Source organism: Eretmochelys imbricata, chromosome 6 (genome assembly GCF_965152235.1).
Source record: "Eretmochelys imbricata isolate rEreImb1 chromosome 6, rEreImb1.hap1, whole genome shotgun sequence".
NCBI classification, from domain to species: domain Eukaryota; kingdom Metazoa; phylum Chordata; order Testudines; family Cheloniidae; genus Eretmochelys; species Eretmochelys imbricata.
In genome coordinates this window covers 32,509,963-32,522,234 of record NC_135577.1, presented here as the reverse complement: position 1 = coordinate 32,522,234, position 12,272 = coordinate 32,509,963, and the positions used below count along the sequence as shown (strand labels likewise).

The 12,272-nt window shown below is 43.2% G+C and overlaps 2 protein-coding genes across 7 annotated transcripts in view; one reads left to right on the top strand and one right to left on the bottom strand.

Moving 5' to 3' along the window:
• Positions 1–10,336, top strand: part of PDE3B (phosphodiesterase 3B) — a 289,400-nt gene extending 279,064 nt beyond the window's left edge. For 5 of the 6 annotated variants that reach the window (XM_077818374.1, XM_077818372.1, XM_077818373.1 and 2 more), the window contains 2 exons: positions 2,124–2,258; positions 6,160–7,574. The gene's annotated coding sequence lies outside the window, so the exon portion shown is untranslated. Of the gene's footprint in view, positions 1–2,123; positions 2,259–6,159; positions 7,575–9,355 lie in introns of those variants that run through there. The other variant, XM_077818371.1, reaches the window with a different exon arrangement.
• CYP2R1 (cytochrome P450 family 2 subfamily R member 1) overlaps positions 1–12,272 on the bottom strand; it is a 37,734-nt gene that overhangs the window by 8,127 nt on the left and 17,335 nt on the right. Inside the window, exon 2 of the mRNA XM_077818375.1 lies at positions 9,881–10,022. Within this exon, the coding sequence (XP_077674501.1) occupies positions 9,881–10,022 (142 nt within the window). The remainder of the gene's footprint in view (positions 1–9,880; positions 10,023–12,272) is intronic.

The window sequence follows — 12,272 nt, the reverse complement described above, 5'->3', positions numbered from 1 at the left end:
TACGGATAGGTAGCACCTTTATTTTCCCACCCTCACCTATAATCTCAGAGTGTCAGGCACTTGGCTTCTTAATTATACTATAGCAATTCATGTTTTATCTAATATAAAGGCCTTCCTATGTGTCAGGGTTCCCTCCCCACTCTGAACTCTAGGGTACAGATGTGGGGACCTGCATGAAAGACGCCCTAAGCTTATTTCTACCAGCTTAGGGTAAAACTTCCCCAAGGCACAAACTCTTTGCCCTTGGAGGGTACGCTGCCACCACCAAGTGATTTAACAAAGAATCAGGGAAAGGACCACTTGGAGTTCCTATTCCCCCAAAATATCCCCCCCAAGCCTTTACACCCCCTTTCCTGGGGAGGCTTGAGAATAATATCCTAACCAATTGATTACAAAGTAATCATAGACCCAAACCCCTGGGTCTTAGGACCAGAGAGAAATCAGTCAGGCTCTTAAAAGAAACAGAACTTTATTAGAAAGAAAAAAGGTAAAAGAAGCTCCTCTGTAAAATTAGAAGGGAAGCTGATCTCACAGGGCAATCAGATTTAAAACACAGAGGATTTCCCTTTGGGCAAAAACTTTAAAGTTACAAAAAGAAAACCAGGATTACACCTTCCTCTCAGCACAGAGAAAATCACAAGCCAAAACAAAAGTAAACTAACACATTTCCTTGCCAGTACTTACTAATTCTAATGGAGTTGGATTGCTAGCTTTCTTGATCTCTCTCCGGCAAGCACACAGAATAGACAGACAAAAGCCTTTTCCCCCCCGCCTAGATTTGAAAGTATCTTGTCCCCTTATTGGTCCTTTTGGTCAGGTGCCAGCCTGAGCTTCTTAACCCTTTACAGGTAAAAGGATATTGTGCCTCTGGCCAGGAGGGATTTTATAGTACTGTATACAGGAAGGTTGTTACCCTTCCCTTTATATTTATGACACTATGTAATACAGAATGGGGTTGGGGTTATGCTCTTATTTTTTATATACTGACACACTTTTAGCTATGGGAGAATATTTAGAAGAGAAGGTTACTCACCTTGTGCAGTAACTGAGGTTCTTCAAGATGTGTCTCCTTGTGGGTGGCTCCACTTCAGGTGTCAGTGCGTCCTGGCACCATCAATAGAAGATTTTCGATAGCAGTGTCCATCAGGGCCATGCATGAGCAGTAGCTGTCTTGCAGTGCCATTGGCACCTTGACTAGCATGTGCACAACCCAACACCCTCAGTTTCTTCTATACTGTAGAGTCCCTACTGCAAACTCTGAAGCAGAGGGGAGGAGCGTGGGTAGATAGTGATCTTGTTGAATAAGCCCTGATGCGGGTTCTATTTTGAGTTGGTCGTAACCCATCTAGATGCAGTTGGAAATCCATTTCGATAGTCTCTCTGAGTGGATACCGCAGAGCCTTTGGAACACTCTGTCTTTGAAACAAAAAGCCTTGGAGACTTTCAGAAGGGCTTTGTTCTGTCCAAGTAAAATGCGAACGTGTGTCGGATACCCAACATATGTAGGACAGTCTCTTGTGTATTCACATGAGGTTAGGGATAAAACATAGGTAGTGAATCGGTTAATTGAAGTGGAAAGAGGATGATATTTGGGATATAAATTTTGGATGTGGTCTCAATGTGACTGTTCTGGAAGAATATGGTGTATGGGGGATGAGCCATAATAAGAGCCTCTATTTTGTTTTTGCGTATGTAATTGTGACCAGGAACACCACCTTCATTGATAAGTGGAGAAGGGAGCGGGTGGCTAGTAGCTCAAAAGGGTCTCTGGGTAAGGCTTTTGAGCACCAAGTTTAAGTCTCATGGGTTCGCCTATTTCTGGGTACACATTTTATATGCCTTTGAGAAAACGTTTTGTCATCAGGTGTGCAAATACCGATATGCCATCAACCTTATGGTGAAAGGTGGTAATTGCTGGTAGGTGTACTCTAGCCAAGCCTGTGGAAAGCCCTGAGTTCTTTAGTTCTAGTATGTATTCCAAGCCTAATGGGAGTGGTGCCTTAAGTGCAGATACATGCTTGTTCTGGCAACATAAGGAGAATCTCTTCCATTTTTGGACGTAAGTGGTACGTGTGGTTGGTTTTCTGCTGTTTACTAACCCCTGTTTTACTTGTTCCGAACAGGTTAATTCATCATGGAGGAGCCACATCCTTGTGAAGTTTCTCCAGGCTCGGATGGAGGACCTGACCTTCATCTTGCGAGACAAGATCCCGTTGCAAAGGGAGATTGTGTGGCAAACACATTGCCATGTACCTCAGGTATGGGTACCAGGTCTGCCTGGGCCATGTCAGAACTGTAAGTATGACTTTGGCTTGTCGATCTGTATCTTGTGTATTACTCTGAATTTTAGTGGTATCGGTGGGAATACATACAGGAGAGGAGCATCCCATCTGATGAGAAAGACGTTCCCCTTAGGGATTGTGGTCTTAGGCCTACTCATGAGCAAATCTGAGGACATTTGTTGTTTCATGCTGTCGCAAATAGGTCGATGCAGAACCCCCACATTTGGAATATGTGTTGTACGATACTGTCATTTGGTTCCCGTTCGTGGTCTTGGGGAAAATATCTGCTTAATGCGTCTGCCTTTGTGTTCTGGCAGCCCGGGAGGCATGAAGTGGTAATGGTGACTTTGTGATTTATGCATCAGTTCCATAATTTTATGGTCTCTGTGCATAAGGAATGAGAACAGGCTCCTCCCTCTTGATTTATGTAGAACATACATGCAATGTTGTCTGTCATGACTCTTACTATTTTGTTTTTTATCATTGGGAGGAAGTGATCACACACGTTGTGAACCACGTGCAGTTCGAGCAGGTTGATGTGTAAGTGTCTCTCTGAGGGAGACCACTTCCCTTGGATTGTATGCTGATTCAAGTGTGTGACACAGTCGATCTGCCAAACATCTGTTGTGATCACTATGGATGGTGGATCCTGTTGGTATGGCATCCCTGAGGGGGATAGCGTAACCCAACTGTATTATTTCCAAGACCCATTGATTCGTAGTAATGGATGCCCAAGTGTGAATAGAATGGGCGCAGTTGGTGACCAAAGATCTGGGTATGCGTAGATGGCACTGGTTGGTGGGAGAGGTCGTTCAAACCCTTGATCAATGTTTCAAAATTGTGTCTTGCCCGATGGAGTCTGGGTCAGTAGGCTGAGACTGAGGGGTTCAGCGTCTCTGTGGGTGTTGTCTCTGTCTCTGGGAGTCACAAGGTCATTGTCTTTGGAAAGTACTCTTGGCCACGCTGGTATGGTTGATATCTCCTATGCCTGTTCGAAGGTGTGTATGTGCCTAAGATGCAGAGAGTTGTCCAGGAGTCCTTCATGGAGTGAAGGACCTTGCCTGTTTTGGCCAAGAACAACTTGTCTGTGTTGAAGAGGAGATCTTCTACCTTTGTCTGTAAGTCCTTTGGATTCTGGACAAGTGTAGCCATGATGCTCTGTGCATGACTATCGCTGTGGCCATTGTTCGAATAGTTATGTCCGCCATGTCAAGGGATGCCTGTAGTGCTGTTCTTGCCATAATCTGTCCCTCGTTAAGGATTGCCTTAAATTTGTTCCGTCCTCTCCTTGGGGATGTCGTTAAGGACATCTCTGAATTTTGCGTAATTTATGTAGTCCTATTTCATGAGGAGTGCAGCATAATTAGTGTGGAATTGTAGAGTCTCAGATTAGTATACTTTGTGACTGACTAGATCTAGTCTCTTCCAGTCTTTGTCTTATGGAGTGGACCTGTACTGGGGTTGTTTTCCTCTTTGACTGACCACATCTACCACTAATGAATTAGATTGAGGGTGTGAAAAGAGGAAGTCCATTCCTTTAGCTAGGGACATACTACTTCCTATCAGCTTTTTTACATACCAGGGGGAATGATGACTGGTGTTTGTCATACCATTTCTGCTGGCTCCATTATAGCATCACTAATTGGCAGTGCTATTTTGGACGTCGATGATGTTTGGAGGATCTTTCAAAGTTGATGCTGGGTCTTGGTCACTTCCTCAAATGGGATGTTTTGGCTTTGTGCTTCATGCTGGAACAATTCTTGGAATTATTTAAAGTCATCTGCAGCTGTAGGAAGCGGTGGCATGACAGCCTCATCCAGCGATGATGATGAGTAATGGGCAGGTGACATGTCTTGTTCTGTGTCCACTCCTTTGTCGTCCTCCATTTCCTCAGGGGCCACTGATGACTCCTGTACTGAGGTTGTAAAGGAACATGTGTGTCTCTTTTGAGGTCTGTTGTACTGATTCACGTAGGCTGCCCCTGGGTCCCATTACAGCCATTGCATCGGGAATAACATAGGTGGGCACACCCATGGGTGTCTGAACCATGGCTGTATGTTTCAGTCTCGGTGGTCTCTAGATCTCATATGGCCCAGCATTGGCCCGGGACCGGTCGGTGAGGAGTGGCACAATGAAAAGGTGCTCTCCTCTAGATCGTCCTCTAGAATGGTGGCACGATGGGGGAGTCAGGTTGCTCCGGAGTCGTCAGTACCAGTGACCCCTTGGTACAATATAGTGGTGAGCATGGGGTGGGAGATACCGCCTTGTCCTCCTGATGCATAAATTGGTGCGGTGCTGTCAGGGTTCCTTCCCCACTCTGAACTCTAGGGTACAGATGTGAGGCCCTGCATGAAAGACCCCCTAAGCTTATTTCTACCCCAGCTTAGGTTAAAAACTTCCCCAAGGCACAAAGTCTTTGCCCTTGGATTAGGTAAAATGCTACACCACCAAGTGTTTTAGACAAAGAACAGGGAAAGGACCACCTGGAGTTCCTATTTCCCCAAAATATCCCCCCAAGCCCTTACACCCCCTTTCCTGGGGAGGCTTGAGAATAAACAAGATGAGCACAAACCTCTTGGATTTTTAAGACCCAAAAAACCCAATCAGATTCTTAAACATCAGAACTTTATTAGAAGAACAAAGAAAAGGATATGAGAACAACTCTGTAAGATCAGAATGGAAGATGATCTTACAGGCAGTCAGATTCAAAACATAGAGAATCCCTCTAGGCAAAACCTTAAGTTACAAAAAGACACAAAAACAGGAGTACACACTTCCTCCAGCACAGCAAATTTACAAGCCAAAAAACAAAGAAAACCTAACACATTTTCTAGCTAGATTACTTACTAACATTACAAGAGTTGGAAGGCTTGCATCCTTGATCTGTTCCCAGCAAAGGTATCACACAGACAGATAACCTCCCCCCCACCTTCCAGATTTGTTCATTGGTCATTTTGGGTCAGGTGTCAGGGAGGTTACCTTAGCTTCTTAACCCTTTACAGGTGAAACGATTTTGCTTCTGGCCAGGAAGGATTTTATAGCACTGTATACAGAAAGGTGGTTACCCTTCCCTTTATATTTATGACAGGTGCCACGGACTTCAGTGCTGTACCCTTTGGTGCTGACGTTTTTGAAGGTGCTGTGGTCAGAACCGATTGTTTATGAGTTACCACTGGTGCCAATACTGTTGCAGACACCAGAGGTGGGGGTATTGGCATTAAAGGCTGTGGTACCGTCGCCTTCACTGTGTTGTTGGTACCGTGGAGAAGGAGTTTGGCTTTTGTTTGCCTCTCGACTCCTTAACCTTGCTAGTAGAGGTCCCAGTGCAGGTGGTGCCGGAGGACCCTGGTGCATCAAAGGTGCTCACTCTTGGCGTAGTTGGCACTGAGGATAGCAACCTTGCAGGAGACTGTTTTCTTTTCAATGGCTCTCTCTGCTGAGATGATGTGTCTCTTCTCCTTGCTTTCTTGGAGGAGAGAGTCCCTGGTTGGGGAGTTCTGCTGTCCAGATTCAGAAGCTGATTGAAGGGATTTCTCCATGAGAATGAGTTTAAGTTGGAGATCTCTGTCCTTTCTGGTTCTGGCTTTAAGGTTGCTTCAGTGAGCGCACTTTTGTGGTATGTGTGACTCACATAAGCAATGGACATAGAGTGAATGGCCAACAGAAATCGGCATTGCGTCCTTACACAAGGAACATCTTTTGAAACCTGGTGAGCCAGGCATGTTTTAATGTCCCTTTTTGATGTTATTTTTAAATGAAATAACTAAAGATTTCTTTTAAGGGAAACAGAAAAGGGGATGAGAAATATATAGACTGGTAACTTACTAAACCTAACTAACACTAATAACTGCTAACTAATTCTAATTATTTTCTTTAGGTTGTCTTTCGACATCGCCATGGGGCTCTGTCTCAGGCAGAGGATGGTTAAGAAGGAACTGAGGGGCAATCAGGTCATGCGTGCTAGTCAAGGCGTCAACAGCACCATGAGACAAATACTGCGCACGCGCGGCCCTGACAGACACTGCTACCGAAAATCTCCAATTGACGGTGATGGGACACATCAACATCTTAAGTGGAGCACCCACAGGGACAGCACTTGAAGAAGAATTATTTCTTATGGACACAATGATTGACAGTGATTTCCTCCCCTCCTTTTTTCACCAACTGATTTCTTCTGATACGGAGTTTTGTGTTCCACACTGCTTATCTCAGAGTACGTGTTATACCAGTACCCAATAATCTGCACACCTAATAATACATTTTCAGGTTTAGTTCAAACTGTTAGTTTTTAGAGTCCTGCATGGTTTGAAACCCAGTTACTTGTGAGACTGCTTCTCTCTGTGTGTGATACTGCTATACTAGCTATCAGAGAAGACACGCAAGTCAGAGATCCCTCAGTTTAAATGAGAAACTGATGGCAGGGCATTCTCCAAGAAGAGACCTTACTTGTACTGCTTGGTCCACCAGTGTGTATTGTTAACCCTTTGTGTTCACTACAAAGCCCATCTTTTCTCTTGGGTATCTAGGAGGTAGTCAGTTGATGGGACAAGAAATATTGCTTTAATGGTAAGGTTATTATGTGACAACTACATTTTATTATACTTCTAGGCAGTTCAATAGGTTAAACCAGTGGTCCCCAAACTGTGGGGCATACCCCCTGAGGGGGGCATGGAGGAACATTCGAGGGTAGGGAGGGCGCCTGGCAAGGCCCAGGTTAGCCCAACAGGGAGTACGGAGGAAGCACCACTCTGCCCACAGTCGCAGCACCACTTTGTCCCCTGCTCTGGCCCCAGCTGCAGCTCTGCTCCAGCCCCAGTTCCACTCCACCTCCAGCTAATCTCCAGTTCCAGCCACAGTTCCACTCTGCCCCATCCCCAGTTCTACCCTCACTCCCTCTCCCTCCCTAGGCCAGCTCTGCCTCTAGCCCCAGCTTCTCCCCCATCCCCAGTTCTACCCCCAGCTCTGCCATTAGCCCAAGCTCTTCTGCTGAGCCAACTGTGCAGTAATGGAGGGAGGATGCGGATAGATTCCATTACTGGTAAGGGGTGTGTGTGCAACAGGAAATATTTGGGCAGCTCTGGGTTAGACATTTAAAAAAATGTACTAATGTTGTTTTTATACTGAATTTTAGACTGACAATGAATAACAAAAAAAAAATAACCAAAGTGAACTCATATGACAAAATGTTGAAGCCACAGTACTATAGTGAAAAGAAAAGGAGTACTTGTGACACCTTAGAGACTAACAAATTTATTAGAGCATAAGCTTTCGTGAGCTACAGCTCACTTCATCGGATGCATAGAGTGGAAAAGCTCACAAAAGCTTATGTTCTAATAAATTTGTTAGTCTCTAAGGTGCCACAAGAACTCCTTTTCTTTTTATGGATACAGACTAACACGGCTGCTACTCTGAAACCAGTACTATAGTGGTAGTCTGTAGTGATTTCTATAGTTAAGTGAATTCTAACTTCTGTATAGGCTACCATTTTTCAGATGCTCATGTTTATGTCCATGTCCACGATTTAGCTGTGCAATACTCGGAAAAAAAAAAAAAACATACTGTTGTGGATTCTATTCTATACAGATTATTTGATGTCCCTCATCAACATAGTAATCACTGAAGTGCTCTGAGCAACCTGACTAGTGTTTGTTCCATGTAGTTCCTTCTTTCTCTCTTCCTCTCTCGAAGGAGAAATTGTGTGGGTTTTTAATAAATAATTTTAATATATTATATGTGAACTCTGTGTTTATATTAGCAAAACGAAGTTATGGTTTGCACTTGGAACTAAAGGTGGTGAAGTCTGTATGATGCCTCATATTTGACAACTGCTCCCTTTTCTCCTGTTTTATCTATGTCAGTTGCAAAATATGTACACAGCCATGCTTACAAGGCCAGTTGCCACAACGAGGTATTTACCTTGTGAGAATTCCCTCAGGGAAGAACAACTTTAAATTCCAGCTGAGCTTCATAGGATTCCCACCAGTGAAGGCTGCCCCAGGAGAGCTGCTAAATCAGCACATCTCCTGGCTAGTCTGGGCCAGTTTTGCCAACTTGACACTCATAACCTCTGGGTGGAGTGAGATTCAAGGGTGGTTTGTACCACTACATCACTGCTTCTGGTGGATTTTCTGTTGCTGGATCACAGAATCCAGATCCTACATCCAAAAATTAATCTAGACTATTACTTCTTCACCATTACACAGAGAGGGTCCGCAGTCAAAACACTTCAATTGTGGACAACTCAAGGAGCCTAAAGGTTTAAAAGACCCTATTTGTCTTTTACCTCAATTATTATATTGGAAAATTGATTCTACATGAATTTAAAAGGTGAATTAAGAGTTTCAAAATTCTGCCTTTGTCTTTCTCAAAAAGATCAGTTCATTTCTTTAATGCGTCTAGGTTTGGCATAGGCCCAGGAAAAATTAATGAGCAAACTTATAACAAGATTATATTTTGAATGACAAAGCATGAGAAGATTTTTTGATTCTACTTGAGTTGGGAAGGACAGCAACAGAGCTCTGAATGAGAGTCAAAATAGTCTACAGCCATGAAGATTTTAATGCAAGGTCCAACTATATCTCAAATGAAAAGTAAAATTTATTGGCATCATACTGCCTTCTTCACAGTTGAGATGGAACAAAAGGCCACTCATCCAAAGAGAAGCAAAGCTCTGCATTCTAAGAATTTTAGTCTTTATTTTGCAAGAATGCATATATATGATGTGTGCACACAAAATCTGGTTTAGTTACTCTTCTTACTACTTAAATATGTTAGTTAATGTTTGCCCCCAGTTCACCTGGAATGGGGGAACGGAGGAATGGCAAAATTACCCAGTCCAGTGACCAGAAAGTAGTATAGAAGAGAAAATGGGGAAGAGAGAAGCAATCTACGTTAAGAGAGCTAGCTGGACTTGAGTAATTAAAGCCTGAGGGAAAATATTCCTGAGTCCAAGACACTGGCAATCAGCATTCCAACTCAATTCAGTGAAATGCTATTTCTTGTAAAATGTAGAATAATTCATTCTCCTGGACTGTGAGGTCTAACAATTTTTTTTTTTTTTTTGGTTATGGCAGCGTGAGACCACCTTCCTATTGATCATCCCGGATCCACATTGATGAAAAACTCATAGAAAACAAATTAACACACAAAAAGGGCTAGACCTGCACAGGAGGCAGGAACGAACACAATAGCAAAAGATATTCAAACAAGATCAACACTGAGCAACTGGAAGACTTGAAGTGGCAGATGAAGAAGTGTAGCTTCTGCATAGACTTCTTTCCCTGACCATTGTCAAAAAAGTGACTGAAAAGTTCCAAAGTCAACAGTGCCCTGGGTTGTGTGTGATCACCAGTGAGGAGGGAGGGGACTCATGCTGCAACCTGCTACCACAGACCATAGGAACGTTAACTTTAGAGCTTAAAGAATTCTACTTCCCTTACTCAGGCGCACAGCCCAAGTATGGGACTCTTTCCCAGACACTATCTTTAGAAAAGTGTCAAATATTCTGGAATAGGAGATGAAAAGATTGGGAAAGTAATCTAAAGCAAGTATCCAATGTAATAAGAAAATATCTTCTCTTTCATGACAGCAGCACATACCTCCCATATTTGTCAACTTCTTGAACAAAGGAAGAGATGGTCTGTCTGCAAAAACTTCACTTTGATGAACCAGGCATTCTTTTACGGCATCATAACCATTCAGTACAATAGCAGATATACCTCCAAGATCAAGACTGAAAATCTTTGAAAAGAACAAATGAACAAAAGTGCACTTGTAAAATTAAAATGCAAGTCATTTTCAAGAATAAGTAATGGAGACAATACTGGAAAAATTAGAACTAAGCATCACTACCATAAATATTTCGTAAGCTGTTTCCAGATTGCAAGTATAAACATAGTTCAGAATAATCTTTTCTCCATAAACTTTAGATTGTAAAATCTTTAAGGCTGGGACCATGTCTCTATGTATTTTTTGAACAGTGCCAACTACAATTCAGCCCAAATTCTGTCTGAGGCTTTTGAACACTCCTGCAATAGAAAGATATTGAATTGACAGTTCTATGAAGTCCTCTGTTTATTATGAGTATTCTTTATCCACAGAATAGGTGTGCCATGCAAGCTTCATGAAACTATCTCCTATTCTGATTTGCAGGGACCAAGTGAGAAGAAAGTTTCATCACCATGCCTATGTAACCCCAGGTCTCTCTCACTGTTGAAACTGTCAAAGGTGCCAATTGTGTTAGAAGAGTTTGGCTATGGACACCTGTACCCTAGTAGTGGACTGAAACCACTAGCTCATTCCACACTGACCACCAAAAAGCCATCAAATGATGACAGCCACAACAGTTGTGCCAGCATGACAACCATCAAATTATGAGATGGTCCATCTAGACCCATTTCCTGTCTCTGAAATTGGCCACCAACTCATTTCACATAGGCCACTAAAGAATCATCAAATGATGATACCCATGACGACAGCCAACAAACGATAGCATGGTCCATCTAGTCCTGTACCTGTCTCCAGAAGTGGCCTAGATGCTTTAGAGGAACATGCAATAAATCCTGTTGAAGGCAGATATGGGATAATCTGCCCCCAACTAATGTCTTGTCCTAACAGCTAATAAAGATTAGCTTAACCCCTAAGCATGAGGTTTTATATTACTTTCAAACCTTTTTTTAGTATTATAACTGGATATTCTTATTACCCATATGACTAGGGCCCTACCAAATTCACAGTCCATTTTGGTCAATTTCACGGTCATAAGATTTTTTTAAAAACTGTGAATTTCACAATTTCAGCTACTTAAATCTGAAATGTCATGGTGTTGTAACTGTAGGGGTCCTGACCCAAAAAAGAGTTATAGAGGGGTTGCAAGGTTATTGTAGGGGGTTGCGGTACTGTTACCCTTACTTCTGCGCTGCTGCTGGCGGCAGCACTGCCTTCAGAACTGGGTAGCTGGAGAGCGGCGGCTGCTGGCCGGGAGCCCAGCTCTGAAGGCAGAGCCACCGCCAGCAGCAGCACAGAAGGATGGGATGGTATGGTATTGCCACCCTTACTTTTGCACTGCTGCCCACAGAGCTGAGCCCTCAGTAAGCAGCTGCCACTCTCTGGCTGCCCAACTCTGCAGGCAGCAGCGCAGAAGTAAGGGCGGCATGGTATGGTATTGCCATCCTTACTTCTGCGCTGCTGTTGGCGGGGTGCTGCCTTCAGAGCTGGGCAGCCAACAGCCACTGCTCTCCGGCCACCCCACTCCGAAGGCAGCGCAGAAATAAGGGTGGCAATACTGCAACCCCCCCTGCAACTCCCTTTTTTGGGTCAACACACCCAGTTTGAGAAATGCTGTTCTTCCCCTTTGAAATTTGTATAGTATAGAGTAAAATCACATAAAAGACAAGATTTCAGAGGGGGAGACCAGATTTCACACTCTGTGACTCTTTTTTCATGGCCATGAATTTGGTAGGGCCCAATGACTGTCATATGACCGTCCAATCCCACTTTGAAACTTGCTGAGCTCTTGGCCTCCATTACAACCTGTGGCAAAAAGTTTCAAAATCTAATTATGCTTAGTGTGAAACAGTATTTCCTTTTATCAGTTTTGAATTTGCGGCCTTTCAATTTCTTTGGCTGTCCCCCTTGTTTTTCTTTTATGAGACGGGGAACAGAAACTCTTAATTTACTTTCTCTATACCATTCATCATTGTGCATACTTTTACCTTGTTCCTACTTACTTATTTTCTTTCTAAAGTATACAATCCCAGACTTTTCAATCTCTCTTCAAAAGTTTTTTTCCAGGCCCCTAATCATCATCATTACCCTTCTCTGAGTCCCCCACAATTTTGCAAAATCCTTTCTGAGATAAATTGACCAGTACTGCATACGATATTCCAGGCAAAGGCAAATTATTGATCTATATAGTGACATAATATTTTTCATATTATTTTCCATCCCATTTCTTATGCATCCTTAAATTTGGTTTGCTTTTCTGACAGC